The 14134-nt window shown below is 34.0% G+C and overlaps 1 protein-coding gene across 1 annotated transcript in view; it reads right to left on the reverse strand.

Moving 5' to 3' along the window:
* Positions 1-2448: 2448 nt before the first annotated feature.
* LOC149186394 (uncharacterized) overlaps positions 2449-14134 on the reverse strand; it is a 28850-nt gene continuing 17164 nt past the window's right edge. The window contains exons 4-7 of the mRNA XM_089409328.1: positions 9388-9520; positions 9180-9289; positions 8254-8467; positions 2449-2637 (exon numbers count right to left, since the gene is read on the reverse strand). Of these exons, the coding sequence (XP_089265454.1) occupies positions 2449-2637; positions 8254-8467; positions 9180-9289; positions 9388-9520 (646 nt within the window). The remainder of the gene's footprint in view (positions 2638-8253; positions 8468-9179; positions 9290-9387; positions 9521-14134) is intronic.

A 14134-nucleotide genomic window follows, 5' to 3' on the forward strand; every position in this document is an offset into this window, starting at 1 on the left:
TATTCAGAATTTGATTGATGTGATGTATTTACATATATTCATATGTATAAATTTGTATAGTTAGCTGTATTTACATATATTCATATGTATAAATTTGTACAGTTAATTTATAATGATTCTTCAAGGGCCTAATCACCTTATTTAAAATTATGAAGTCATCCTATTTAAAATTATAATTCTTCAGGGCCTAGCCACCCCATTTAAAAAAAAAAAATCATCCAAGACTGAAATGTCGGCTGGATAACAAGAAGTTAAGGTGATCATCCAAGACTGAAATGTCGGCTGTATAACAATAAGTTAATCTTTGGACTGTGAATGAACATGCATACCTTAGATTTCTTAATTCTTTTTATGTTTAAATTATTGGACAATTTAATTGCAATTACTTGTTAGGTGTTATAAACGCCTATCGAAGTTTTATAGTTAGTTTGACATCAGTGTAGTTCAGATAAGTTTTCATTCAGTGTCATTGATCTTACACATGTTTTTAATCTTAACCTTAATTTTGAGTGCGCATATTTCACCAGCAACCAAAAATAAGTAACAAAATTTGAAGAAGAACTAAAATTCTTTGAAGCATGATTTGCAATACCATGTCTAGATGAGGCGTGCATATAAGTTGTAACAATGAATTTTGAAGACAACCTGGATGATGAAACATTAATGAAATTTTCAGGTAGTAGAGTCCCGAGGATACAAATTTTTACTATAGACTTATGTTGCAGCACAATATTGATGATGATGATGATGATGATGCGAAGCATGCAACAGAAGATGACATGGGAGCAATGTACATACAAGACGATATTTGAAGAAGTGGAGCACATGCTTAGACAACTTGGAACATGGAAGAGCTACACTAGGAAATCAAGAATTTGAAATTTAAAGTATACAACAAAAAGGAAAAAGTAAGCAATTTAGAGAGAATTTAAGGCATACAACAAAAAGTGAAAGTAACCAATTTAGAGAATACAAGATAGGGAAGAAAATAAAAAGAAAAGGGCATCCAATTGTGTCAATTTTTTTAAAATTGTAAGCAGACATTTTAGTTTAAATTTTTGTGGTTGTAATTACGGGGTAGTTTTGGAGAATATAATTCCAGCCACCTGTTAAGTGTCATAACTATCCGTCCAAATGTCATAATTAGTTTGAGATGAGTCTAATTCAATTAAGTTCTAATTTAGTATCACTACACCCAATCATTGATGTACTCTATGTAACTTTTTTATTTAACTATATGTAAATTTTCTATTTAACTGATTTTAAATATGGAGAAACTCAATATTTTCTCCAAATTTTTCATTCCTTAACGTAAATAAAAATTCATGATGCTTCGTCATATTTTTGTTTGGTTATAATCATGAATGGAATACACTCGAGACTTTTCATAGACCTCAGATTAATTAAAAATATTAAAAAATGAACCTGTTTTACATAATACGTGTAATTTTTATTTTATTTTTTAATAATATATTTTCTCTTAATTTTAAATAAGTTAGTGTAAGAAATTTAAGAAAATTGTTAAATATGTTGTATTATTTTCATTAATATAATACAATCTCGATCTGCTGACCCAAGAATAGACTTCTTTAAAATATACTTAAGTCACAGTCATAGTTGAATGGAACTGTAGTTTATACTAAAGTTTAACTCCTAGTAGTAGTGAGTCGAGGTCTATTATGTTCGTAACTAATTGTATGCCTGATAATAATAATTACTCTAACCTTATGGTTACCCTAGGGTCTTATTACATAATCCTTCATACTGCAAAATAAGTGCGCTCTATTTGGTTGTTCTAAAGTTAAAAACCACAAGAATTTGTGCGCTCTATTCGGTGTTCAAGTTAAAAACTACTAGTTGAGTTTCAAATTCAAATTGTAAGAGACCATCTCAGTGAATTAAAAGTTTCAAATTTAAGTTTAACACATCATTCTTAACCTCTACTATGTAGAAATCATCTAATCTAAGATGTAATTAGAGAACATCCTTGAGAGAGAGCAACCTTGTAATTCGGATTTTCCATTTTCAAGAGGAATTATTCGAGCATCCTTTTGTATCTTCTATTTGTTAGTTTTATCTTTGTTATTGTCTTACTTAGTGAATATAAATTCTCAGATCTTTCTCTTTGTGTGGACATCTTGTCAACTTTTACTTTCCCAGATCTTTTCATTGCTTTCTCTGATCTTTTCAAATCTTGGGAGCACACATGAAACCACTGTATGAAACACGACTCTAGCATTAAATATCAAATATCAGTCAACAATAAAGTTACATTGCATTTTCGTGGGAACAGAAATTATTAAAAATCATCAAACATTGGCACGGGGACCATTGACAGAGAAAATACGTACAGTTAAACATGGTTGCCTCCACAGAAGCTAAGTGGTCTCCATAAAGGTTAATGGGGATGTTAAAACTTCGTGTGTGATTGCTTTTGATCTTAACACTTCAAGGCGGCATGCAGTGGGTTCCGGTCTCAACTCGTTCCGCCTCCAGAGCCTCCAGTGTTAGGAGGAACATGTCTGAATTGAAACTTGCGAAGGCTCCATCAACCACCTGGAGAAGACGCATAGGCGGTTGTAGAAACGAAGGGACAAGCCATGACCGGTAAGGTGGAACAGGGGAACCACCACTTTCCTTTCAATTAAATTAAATTTTCTATAAGTTCATGAGGAAAGGGTGGGGGTGAAATTACAACCCTCCATCCATGTTATTATCAAATGAAAAATATTCTCTTATTCTTATTATTTTATCTAGTTCTTTGATTTAAAAAACTAAAAATGAAAAATTCAAAAGATAAAAGATGAAATAAACACATTTATGGGATTCAAAATTCAAAAGATAGTTTTTAAATTTTAGAATTGCAAACAAATAATATTTTTCCGGTTCCTTTTCCTCTATAAGCCAAATAATTCAATTCTTTTCATCCAATTAAATAATTCAATTCTTTTCATCCAATTAAACTTTCATAGAGTTCTCAGAACTACTTTTGATCTCATCTTCTGGTTCTTATAGTACCCGAGAGAGCTCTTATTGAGTTATCACATAATTTTTTTTATGAAGCCATATTGTTTTCCAACAAGAAGCAGATGAAACTATGCATTGACTGGTTCTTACAGTACCCGAGAGAGCTCTTATTAAGTTATCACATAATTTTTTGATGAAGCCACATTGTTTTCCAACAATAAGCAGATGAATCTATGGATTGAACCTTCAAGTATATTTCACGATAGATCATGCTATAATAGTTTATTCCAAATAAAACAATCGTCTGGACTCTGAATTAGATTTCTTATAATAAAATACGTTGGACCTTCAAGTATATTTCACTAGAGATCATGCTATTCCAAATAAAACGACTGTACTGTGTGAAGTAGATTTCTTAGAATAAAATCACAGCATGACCATCGTTAACTTGATTTGATTGTGGGTTCCAGTTATCTTAACGTTTTGATGATTATCTGTCATTGATTTGATTTAGAAATTACATAATTAAAATGTTTAAATACATTTTTAAATTTATATTTTTTTATTATATTTAAATTTTTAATTGATTTCCTCGATGGTGTGTACAAGTGCGCGAAGTAGTATTGTTGGGATAAGTGTGGGTGTACTACCTGGATGATCGGCATAATGTGGTAGTTGCAAGTAGTTAATGTAGTTTCAGTTGGATTGTGTTTCGTTTTGTGCTAAGATTTGTTTCACCTGGAGGAATGTTCGCTGGTGGCATCCGAGGTTCGAGACCGTGTTTTGTGTACAAGTGCGCGAAGTAGTATTGTTGGGATAAGTGTGCGTGTACTACCTGGATGATCGGCATAATGTGGTGGTTGCAAGTAGTTAATGTAGTTTCAGTTGGATTGTGTTTCGTTTTGTGCTAAGATTTGTTTCACCTGGAGGAATGTTCGCTGGTGGCATCCGAGGTTCGAGACCGTGTTTTCCATGTCGTCCTCTAGTTTTGTTAGTTCCTTTTGACAGGCATGGTGGGTGGTCTCTAACAGATTCCCCTAGTTTGTGGAGGAACTGAATTAGTGAGAATTCGTTGTTCGGTGAGCCATTTCTTATACGCCTTTGTAAATTATTTCATCCACTGTTTATGGGGGTTGATAGTTTTGTTACTAGTGTATTGCTTTATCACTTATGTTTACATAGCTTCTTTTATGGTGTCCTTTTGATTGTGCTAGCTCAATTATAATCTTAGCAGGTTTCACTGTGTTACTAGTGTATTGCTCACTAGTGTATTGCTTTATCACTTATGTTTACATAGCTTCTTTTATGGTGTCCTTTTGGTTGTGCTAGCTCAATTGTAATCTTAGCAGGTTTCACTGTGTTTATCATTTGAGGCGACAGTCTTCATTGCTTTGGGGCGCATGTTTGGTGGTTTTGTTTTGGTCTCCTTGTGTTGTGCTCTGTGGCATTCGTTGCGGACAATGTTATAAGTGGAAGGTTGGCTCGTCTTTTTGGATGTGTAGCAAATTTCTCAATTGTTTGGGTCTGGGACCTATTGAGTGGTTTATTGCGGATGACCTTATTGTCTTTAGATCAGGGCTCTAGTGTATCCCTCCTTGTCATTTGGTCTCTTTCCTTGGGCGTTGTTCATCCTCTGGTTTTTCTCATTGTCTTGCCTCTCAGGTCTTTATGGCTCCCCGCCAATGTATGCCCAACCGTCGTAGCAGAGGTTCTTTCATCGTGTGGAGAAGGTCTAATCCTTCACAACTTTTCTCATATCATTCAGTTGCTTCGACTTTTGACTCAGTACCGTTGGAGGTTCGTCGTGAAATTTTATTTTTGGAGGATTTGGAGAGTGGTGATTGTCCATACGCTTCAAACTCTGAACTCACTGGGGTTAATGTTAAGTGGTTTCCAAACTTGGGTCATTTCCATAAGGAGAGGTTGCTTTTTCTAAGTTCTTTGGCCCTAAATCAACAAACGTCTATTTTCTTGCAATAACGTATTCTCTTCTATGGAATATATAAGTGTATGGTTCATAACATTCATTTCTATCTTAATAATGTTGATTCTCGCTTGGAAAAGGTGGAGTCATTTCTGGTTTCAAATTCTAGTTTGAGCGGCCTCACAGACCCCCCGTTCATAGTGGGCACACACATGTTCTCTTCTCTTCGAATCATGAGCCTTTAGAAGCAGAAAAATGATGATCTTTGTGGGTTTTTGATTTCATGTTTTTGGACTAGTTTTGGGATAAATGCAGTCTAGGTTATGCAGACTTTTTTTGGTGGCATCAGGTTTCCTCCTTGGCTCTTTGTGGGTACATATGGTGATGCACTATAGCTCTTGTTTGTTGGGCTCTTTGTTAGTAGTTTATTGTGACTATGTTGTTGTGTATATTCCATGTTAATTCTTCCTTTCCTCTCGGGTGCTCCTTTGGTTCTGCACGTTCTCGTTATGGTGGATATGTTATGTGGTTGATGATTGTAATTCTTGATGTGTTTTATTTATTGGTGGGCTAATTTTGTGGCTTGGTAGTTAGTTATTGTCCGTGTTGTTCATGGTGGTGGGTTGTTTTTGAGATGGTGCTTCTCTGGTTGAGTATGGCCAACTCTTAGCCTATGTTTCCAATGTAATCACTAATGTATCATTTTTTTGATAATGGAAATCTATGATGCTTATTTACAGAAGAAGAAAAAATTTGATTAATTATATTATAAAAACATATTTAATTAATCAAAAACAATTTATGTAATACAATTAAATTATCATTTAGGTAAGTGTTCTCCTTATTGAATGTTGATAAATTAAATTGTTTACTTCAAATATTTATTTAATCATCATAAATGAAAGATGCTAGCATATTTTCATCATATCATTTGTTGGATATATTAAATTCTACTTCGTGTGTTTATTGTATGATATTCACAATCATATAATAATTGTTAATTAGTTGGATTTAACTCCCACTTTTAGCTATGGCTAAATTATTATCTTGACTAAGTAGATTGGTTTTCTAAGATAATCAGTCCATCTTGAGCCTATTTTTTTATATAAATATATTATATTATTATATATTAAAGCTAAGATGCATTCTTCTATCAATTGTTGTTTTCCAATAAAGTTTGAGTTGCAACCATGTAGGAGTTAGTATCATTCCATTGTAATTGGCCATCATAGTTATCAATTATACCTATCCATTACTATAACTAGCATTTGCACCATATGTTGCAAAGGAAACATCGTAAAGCATAAAATAAATGGTCATTGAAAATAAGAATTAATAAAGAAAATTGCATGCAAAGGTGGAAGATAAAACTAAATGATTTACATTATCTGGAACTTATAGAGAGTATAATGCTTGTAACAAAGATTGGCTCTTGATCTTCTAAGATGTTTGTTAAGTTTCAATAAAAAATTACAAATAGTAGATTATAATGGATGTAAGTGGTCATTGAAAATAAGAATTAATAAAGAAAATTGTCTGCAAAGGTGGAAGACAAAGATAAATGATTTACATTATCTGAAATTTATAGATAGTATAATGCTTGTAACAAAGATTGGCTCTTGGTATTCTAAGATGTTTTTTAAGTTTCAATAAAAAATTACAAATAATAGATTATAATGGATGAGGTGAATAAAAAAAAATAACATCATGAAAAATATGATGGTTGTATTTTCACATTTAAAATCGCATCGCAACTTTATAAATGATGCTTTATACATAGATGGGACACTTGCATCTATATCCCATGAGTTGGCTCTTGATCTTCTAAGATGTTTTTTAAGTTTCAATAAAAAATTACAAATAGTAGATTATGATGGATGAGGTAAATAAATATATATATATATATATATATCATGAAAAATATGATGGTTGTATTTCTACATTTAAATGTTTTCTAGTCAACCAACTCCTATAAAGCATTTGTCCCTGTACAACAAGAAATTAATAGTTAAGAATGAATATATATATATATATATATATATATATACACACACACACACACACACACACACACACACACACACACACACACACACACACACATCGGTTTTCTTTGTCAAATTGTGCGTAGTGGCATATCTGTTCAAAGCAATGACCCTATGAATATCGAAGAATCCATTTTCTCTTTTGATTTTCAGTTCCAAATAAATTGAATGAAACAATATTATAATGAAACAATAGAGAGAAAAATTGGCCCTTCACATTTTTTGATACATGGGTTGCTTCGCTTGAGGGGCCAAACCTAGACAACCCAAAGTTTGATAGTTTTGCTTCCATCCATTCACTTAAAATAATATTATTAGTTTTGATATCTCTATGAATTATGATAAGTTTGCAGCCATTATGCAAGTATTCCATTCCTGATTATTATTTTTATAGAGACATTGACAAAGTCTAAATTCATGGTTTTTTCAAGAGGGAAAGACACTCACCTTGAGTTGCATTCAATGCAATGTCAAGCCTTGTTTTCCAGTTAGCCAACTACTGTAAAGCATTTGGCCCTGTACAACAAGAAAATAATAGTTAAGAATATATATATATATACACCACTTTTCTCTATCAAATTATGTATAGTGGCATATCTTTTCAAGGCAATGACCCTATGCATATCAAAGAATCCATTTTCTCTTTTGATTTTCAGTTCCAGATAAATTGAATGAAACAATATTATAATGAAACAATAGAGAGAAAAATTAAATGGGAAATGTATAATACTCATGATCAAGGTAGTTGAATGTGCCCTTCACATCTGTTGAGACATGGGTTGCTTTGCTTGAGGGGCCAAACCTAGACAGCCCAAAGTCTGATAGTTTTGCTTCCATCCATTCACTTAAAAGAATATTAGTAGTTTTGATATCTCTGTGAATTATGATAGGTTTGCAGCCATTATGCAAGTATTCTAGTCCTAATTATTATTTTTACAGAGACATTGAAAAAGTCTAAATTCATGGTTCTTTTAAGAGGGAAAGAGACTCACCTTGAACTGGATTCAATGCAATGTCAAACCTTGTTTTCGAGTCAGCCAACTGTTGTAAAGCATTTGGCCCTGTACAACACAAAAATAATAGTTAAGAATATATATATATATATATATATATATATATATATCACTTTTCTCTGTCAAATTGTGTGTAGTGGCATATCTGTTCAAAGAAACGACCCTATGAATATCGAAGAATCCATTTTATCTTTTGATTTTCAGTTCTTTTAGTGAGTCACTGTGCCCTTTGCACATATCTATTTTTAAAAATGCCGAAATGTTTCTCTAGATATATGGGTCCTTGAAATTTCAAAAAATTCACCTGAACCGAATTCAGAGTCCCTTGGTTACGCACAAGAAATGCCTGCCTGAGGGGCATGTAAGCACCCAAAAGAAAATTGAACTGTGTGCCAGAGTCCACCATGGTCTGCCCAATGCCCATGTTGTCCGACAAGAAGACAGTTGATGGGATTGAGAGCAACCAACGTCCAACCTTGATGTCGTAGAGCTTGACAGTGTAAGCCACTCTCGCAGAACTGCACAACAATGGATTCTTGAGGATGAAAGATATTTCCATGGATAGAGGCACAATCCTTCAACAATATTCTTAGAGAGAGGCAAGAAACATAGGTCTTTTTGGTGCGTTAATGGAAGAATGGAATGCATATATCCTTCAACTTAAGTTAGTGGCTATCACATTGATATCAAATGATGATAGGTTGTCATGGAATGGCAACATGGTCAAGGAACAATTATAGGTCAAAGGGATTTACCAATACTTGTCACAAGGAAATAAGATGGATTCAAGTTTAAGCTGGTTTCAAGAAATGTGGAGTTGGGATATACGTCAGAAGCTTAAATATTTTTGATGGTTAGTGGTCCATGATAAAATCCTCATGTGGGCTAATCTAGTCAAAAGAGGCTTTCAAGGATCTAGTAGATGTGCTCTTTGCGAGGTTTCCTTGGAAGATGTGAATCACCTATTCCTTATATGCCCATTTGCAGTTGTTTTATGGAACAAGGTCCTTCACATACTTCATCTCAATGCATTTTGGAATTAATCCTCTATCAGCGCTTCTCTGTCACAATGGTTTGAAAAGAACAAGGTATTCAAATCTCTCCCCTTATACATATTATGGGGCATTCGGCATATGAGGAACGCTAATATTTTTTACCAGAAAGATATGGATGTAAGGGGGTCCATCATCAAGATTACTTCTTTTATTTTATGGAGAAAGGACTTGTCACAAAAATATTTCCAATTCTGCTACTTTCCACATTGCGCTCATATTGACCTCTTTCACAACCCTTTTATCTAAAATTCCTTCAATATTTCCTTCGCGAATCATCGATCTTCCCTGCACACAAATTCAAAATCCACAACACCATTAGAATTCTAATGCTCCAATAACTTCATACCCACAAATACAAATATAGTTGCATTAACGAAGCTTACCCACGAGACGATATGACTGTTTTCACCAGAAACATTTGTATCCACTGGTTCTCTCCCATATATTATCTCAAAAGTCACAACTCCAAAGCTATATACATCACTTTTCTCTGTCAAATTGTGCGTAGTGGCATATCTGTTCAAAGCAACGGCCCTATGAATATCGAAGAATCCATTTTCTCTTTTGATTTTTAGTTCTAGATAAATTGAATGAAACAATATTATAATGAAACAATAGAGAGAAAAATTGAATGGGAAATGTGTAATACTCAGGATCAAGGTAGCCGAATGTGCCCTTCACATCTGTTGAGACATGGGTTGCTTCGCTTGAGGGGCCAAACCTAGACAGCCCAAAGTCTGATAGTTTTGCTTCCATCCGTTCACTTAAAAGAATATTAGTAGTTTTGATATCTCTGTGAATTATTATAGTTTGCATCCATTATGCAAGTAGAATATTAAAATCACTCACAAAATATGTAGACCAATAAAGAATGATCAGAAAATATACAAATCATATACACATACCAACGGCCCTAGCCCTAGCCTGTTTCAATCTTCGACCAAGTACTGTTGCATTTGGAATTAGTCCTCTATCAGTGCTTTCACAATGGTTTGCAAAGAACAAGGTATTCAAATCTCTCACAGAATAGAGGTGATTCAGAACCCTCTTCCGGAGGAAACACATAAAAATAAGATGAAAAATCAACTCACCGAAACATCAATGCAAATATACATCGACCTTCATCACCTGGGTCTGCAGTTTAGTAAGACATTGTAGTATATGGGATAGAAGAGTTCAACAAGGAGGATTATCTTTAAGAATCCTATGTAGCAAAAATCAAAGTGAAGCAGATTAAGCAGATATGGAGGATGAGATGCAAAGATACATAGTGTGCACTTTAAGGATTTAATTTCCATGTCCATATAGGCATTATACATCAATATTTGACTTCAACAAATCCATACATTCATGAGAAAAACATCCAAAAGCTACTTATGATATAATCTGAGAGGAAAATGGAAACACATATGAAAGAAACATAGCAAGAACATACACTACAAACTCAGGTGAGCCAGAATCACCAAAAACTTGTATTAATCTTTAGTAAAGCAATAATACATCAACAATGCACATCACTTCTCTATTGGAAAGCCAAAATTTTACAAAAGTTCTGAACCTCCTTAAAATATCATCTCACTTAAAATGTCATCTCAGTGTCTTTATAGGGTCTCTGAAGGAAGATCGGATATCTGAACTCCAACCAGAGGGTTTTTGAGGAAGATTAGATACTGTTGAAGTTAAATTCCAATGTGACTCTTTTTGCCAAGGAAGAAACCTTCAGCAGGATGACATTTTGGTGGTTGAATTTTCTTTTGTCCAAAGGAAAGAAGTAGAATCTAGAAGAAGATGATTTTCCTTGTGTGTGTATTTGATCAAGCACAAAATATTTATACAACATTTACAAAAGAACTATTGAGGCGAAAAGAAAAAAACCATCTGCCACTCCATCGGTTTTTTGGGCTTTGGTTTGTTGTCACTGGAAAAATCTAGCAAGGATTGGGTTCTATGCTTTTCTCAATGTATTTACTGTGACTTATGGACCACTTGTTTTGAATGCCTTTATTGGAGTTTCAGAAGGTAAACATGTTGTTCTAAGAGGGTAATTAAATAAGAAAGAAAAAGAAACTAAATAACTTATTTTAGACCAAAAGAATGATACAATTAAACATAGGATTTTACGTGGTAAAACCTTGACAGTGTGTCAAGGAAACATCCATGAGGCAAGGTATTGGATCTTTATTAAATCAACAATGATTCTCCATGATACAATAGTCTGGGCATTCATCAATTTTATAAGAGCCTCCTCCGTCACATAACCGTTGTTTCGGTGTACTAACTTGGCAGTAACTAATACAGTTTTACACATATTTACATAATTAGTTGTCAAATTTCAACAAACTCCACCTTGACAAAAATTTTCCTAATCCCTTGCCCATTCCAATTCATCATCTCCTCTGCAAGCCAAGAGAAGCTAAACACTATTGTAGCTTCTCTACTATAACTGGCTTCGTGAATATGTCTGCACAATTCTCCCGTGTATGGACCATCTTGAGAGCTACTTTTCTGCCATCGATCACATGTCTCAGAAAATGATACCTTACATCAATGTGCTTGGTCTTGCTGTGATAAGCTGGATTTGTAGCCAAGTGAATAACACTCTAACTGTCACAGAGTACATTCACTCTCTCCCGCGTCCTTCCAATCTCATCAAGTAGACCCTTTAACCAGATTGCTTCTTTACTAGAATCTAAAGTAGCTATATATTTTGCTTCAGTAGTGGACAACGCAACTGTTTCTTGAAACTTTGATATCCAACTAATTGCCCCACCTACAAGAGTAAAGACATAACCTGTAATAGATCTCCTTTTTTCCAAATCACCTGCATAATCAACGTCCACATATCTGCAGACTAATCTTTCACTACCATTAAAGATGATGCAATGATCACTTGTGCCTCTTAAATACCTAAGCACCCATTTCACTGCTCGCTAATGTTTTTCACCTAGATTTGCCATGAATCTGCTGACAAGTCCAACCACATGTGAAATTTTAGGTCTTGTAGATACCATCACATACTTTAAGTTGCCTACAACATTTTCATATGGTACACGAGACATATATTGCTTTCCTTCATCAGTTCTAGGACTCAAAACCGAAGAAAGCTTAAAGAGGGAAGCTAATGGAACATTAATAGGTTTCACACTATTCATACCGAACTTTTCAAGTACTCTTTCCACATAATTCTGTTGTGATAACCAAAGCTTACCATGTTTCCTATCTCTATGTATCTCCATGCCCAAGATATGTTTTGTTTCCTCAAGATCCTTCATATCAATTTCCTAGAGACCTGAGCCTTTAACATATTGATCTATTCCATGATTTTGCTTGTAATAAGCATATTGTCAACATACAAAACTAATATAATGAATATGCCACTGAAACTCTTGAAGTATACACAATGATCATACTCACTTCTAATAAAGTTCTGTCTCACCATGAAGGAGTCAAACTTCTTGTACCATTGCCTGGGAGACTGCCTCAGGCCATACAATGATTTCTTGAGATTGCAAACTAATCTTCTGTTGCGATCTTGTACAAAACCTTTTGGCTATTCCATATATATCTCTTCATCCAATTACCCATGTAGAAAAGCTATTTTAACATCTAGCTGTTCTAACACAAGGTTAAGTAACGTAGTTAGTGCCAACATAGTACAAATAGAAACAAGTTTTACAACTGGTGAAAAAATCTCATGAAAGTTAATACCTTCAACATGAGAATACCCTTTTTCTACGAGCCTCGCCTGATACCTTTTGATACTTCCATCAAATTTATGTTTTAATTTGAAGATCCATTTGGATCCAATAACACTTCTCCCTTCAGGAAGTTCTACAAGATCCCAGGTATTGTTCTTGGCTAAGGAACCCATTTCTTCTTCCATAGTTGTTTTCCATTTTTCACTATTTGTATCATCTACTGCTTCCTGATAACAAGAAGGTTCCCCATCTTCAGTATTCAAAGAAAAGGATGAAGTAGAATCTTCATACCTTTTGGGAGTTTTTCTTTCCCTTGTAGACCTTCTTAGAGTGACTGGTTGTTGAACTGGTTCAAAAACTTCAACAGTTTCCTTTGTATCTTCATCAACTTTTCCTCTAGAAGTCTCTTCTTCCTTTCGACTTTCAAGAAAAGGTCTAGCCTCCAACTGAATTTGTTGATTTGGTGATACCTATTCCTGTTCAATTCTTTCAACATTTGATTTTAAAAGAGAAGATTCATCAAATGTTACATCTCTAATAATGACTATCTTCCATGAAGCAGGATTCCACAACCTGTATCCTTTCAGCACATAGTCATACCCAACAAAGACATAAAATTTCTATTTTGGGTCTAATTTTGAGCCCTAATTTATAGGAATAAGAGCATAAGCTCTACAGCCAAATATCCTTAAATGTGAATAATCACAAGACTGACCTGACCAAACTTCTTCAAGAATTTTACAATTAATTGCTACTGAAGGAGATCTGATAACTAAATACCAAGCAGTGGATACTTCTTCTGCCCACAACTCCTTTTGCAAGTTATCATTGTTGATCATGCTTTTGGCTCTTTCCATAAGAATTTGATTCATACGTTCAACAACACCATTTTGATGAGGAGTATACACAACAGTTTTATGTCTAACAATTCCTTCATCCTTATAGTATTGTTCAAATTCCAAAGAAGTAAATTCACCACCATTGTCAATTCTTAAACATTTAATTGATTTTCGTGTTATTTTTTCTACTATTGTTTTAAATTGTTTAAAGACATTGAATACATCAACTTTCTTTTTTAACATAAAGACCCAAACTTTACGGAAGAAATCATCAATAAACGTTAAAAATTATAAAGCACCTCCATACGATACAACAAGAGATAGTCCCCACATATCATAATGAATATAGTCCAAAATTTATTTACTATTATGACTTCCAGTTTTAAACCTCTGTTTACACTGTTTTCCATACACACAATGTTTACAGAAATCCAACTTCAAGGATTTCAAATCAGGAAGTAATTTACAATTTATTAGTACCTGAAGACCTTTCTCGCTCATGTGACCCAATCACTGATGCCATAGGCGAGTACCTTCTTCTTCTTTCTCTGACACAATTGTTGCTTCACTGACCTGAGTACTTCCTTTGAGTC

This window comes from Pinus tabuliformis, chromosome 3_1, assembly GCF_031772625.1.
Source record: "Pinus tabuliformis cultivar Carrire ecotype Pingquan chromosome 3_1, CPIR1, whole genome shotgun sequence".
NCBI classification, from domain to species: domain Eukaryota; kingdom Viridiplantae; phylum Streptophyta; class Pinopsida; order Pinales; family Pinaceae; genus Pinus; species Pinus tabuliformis.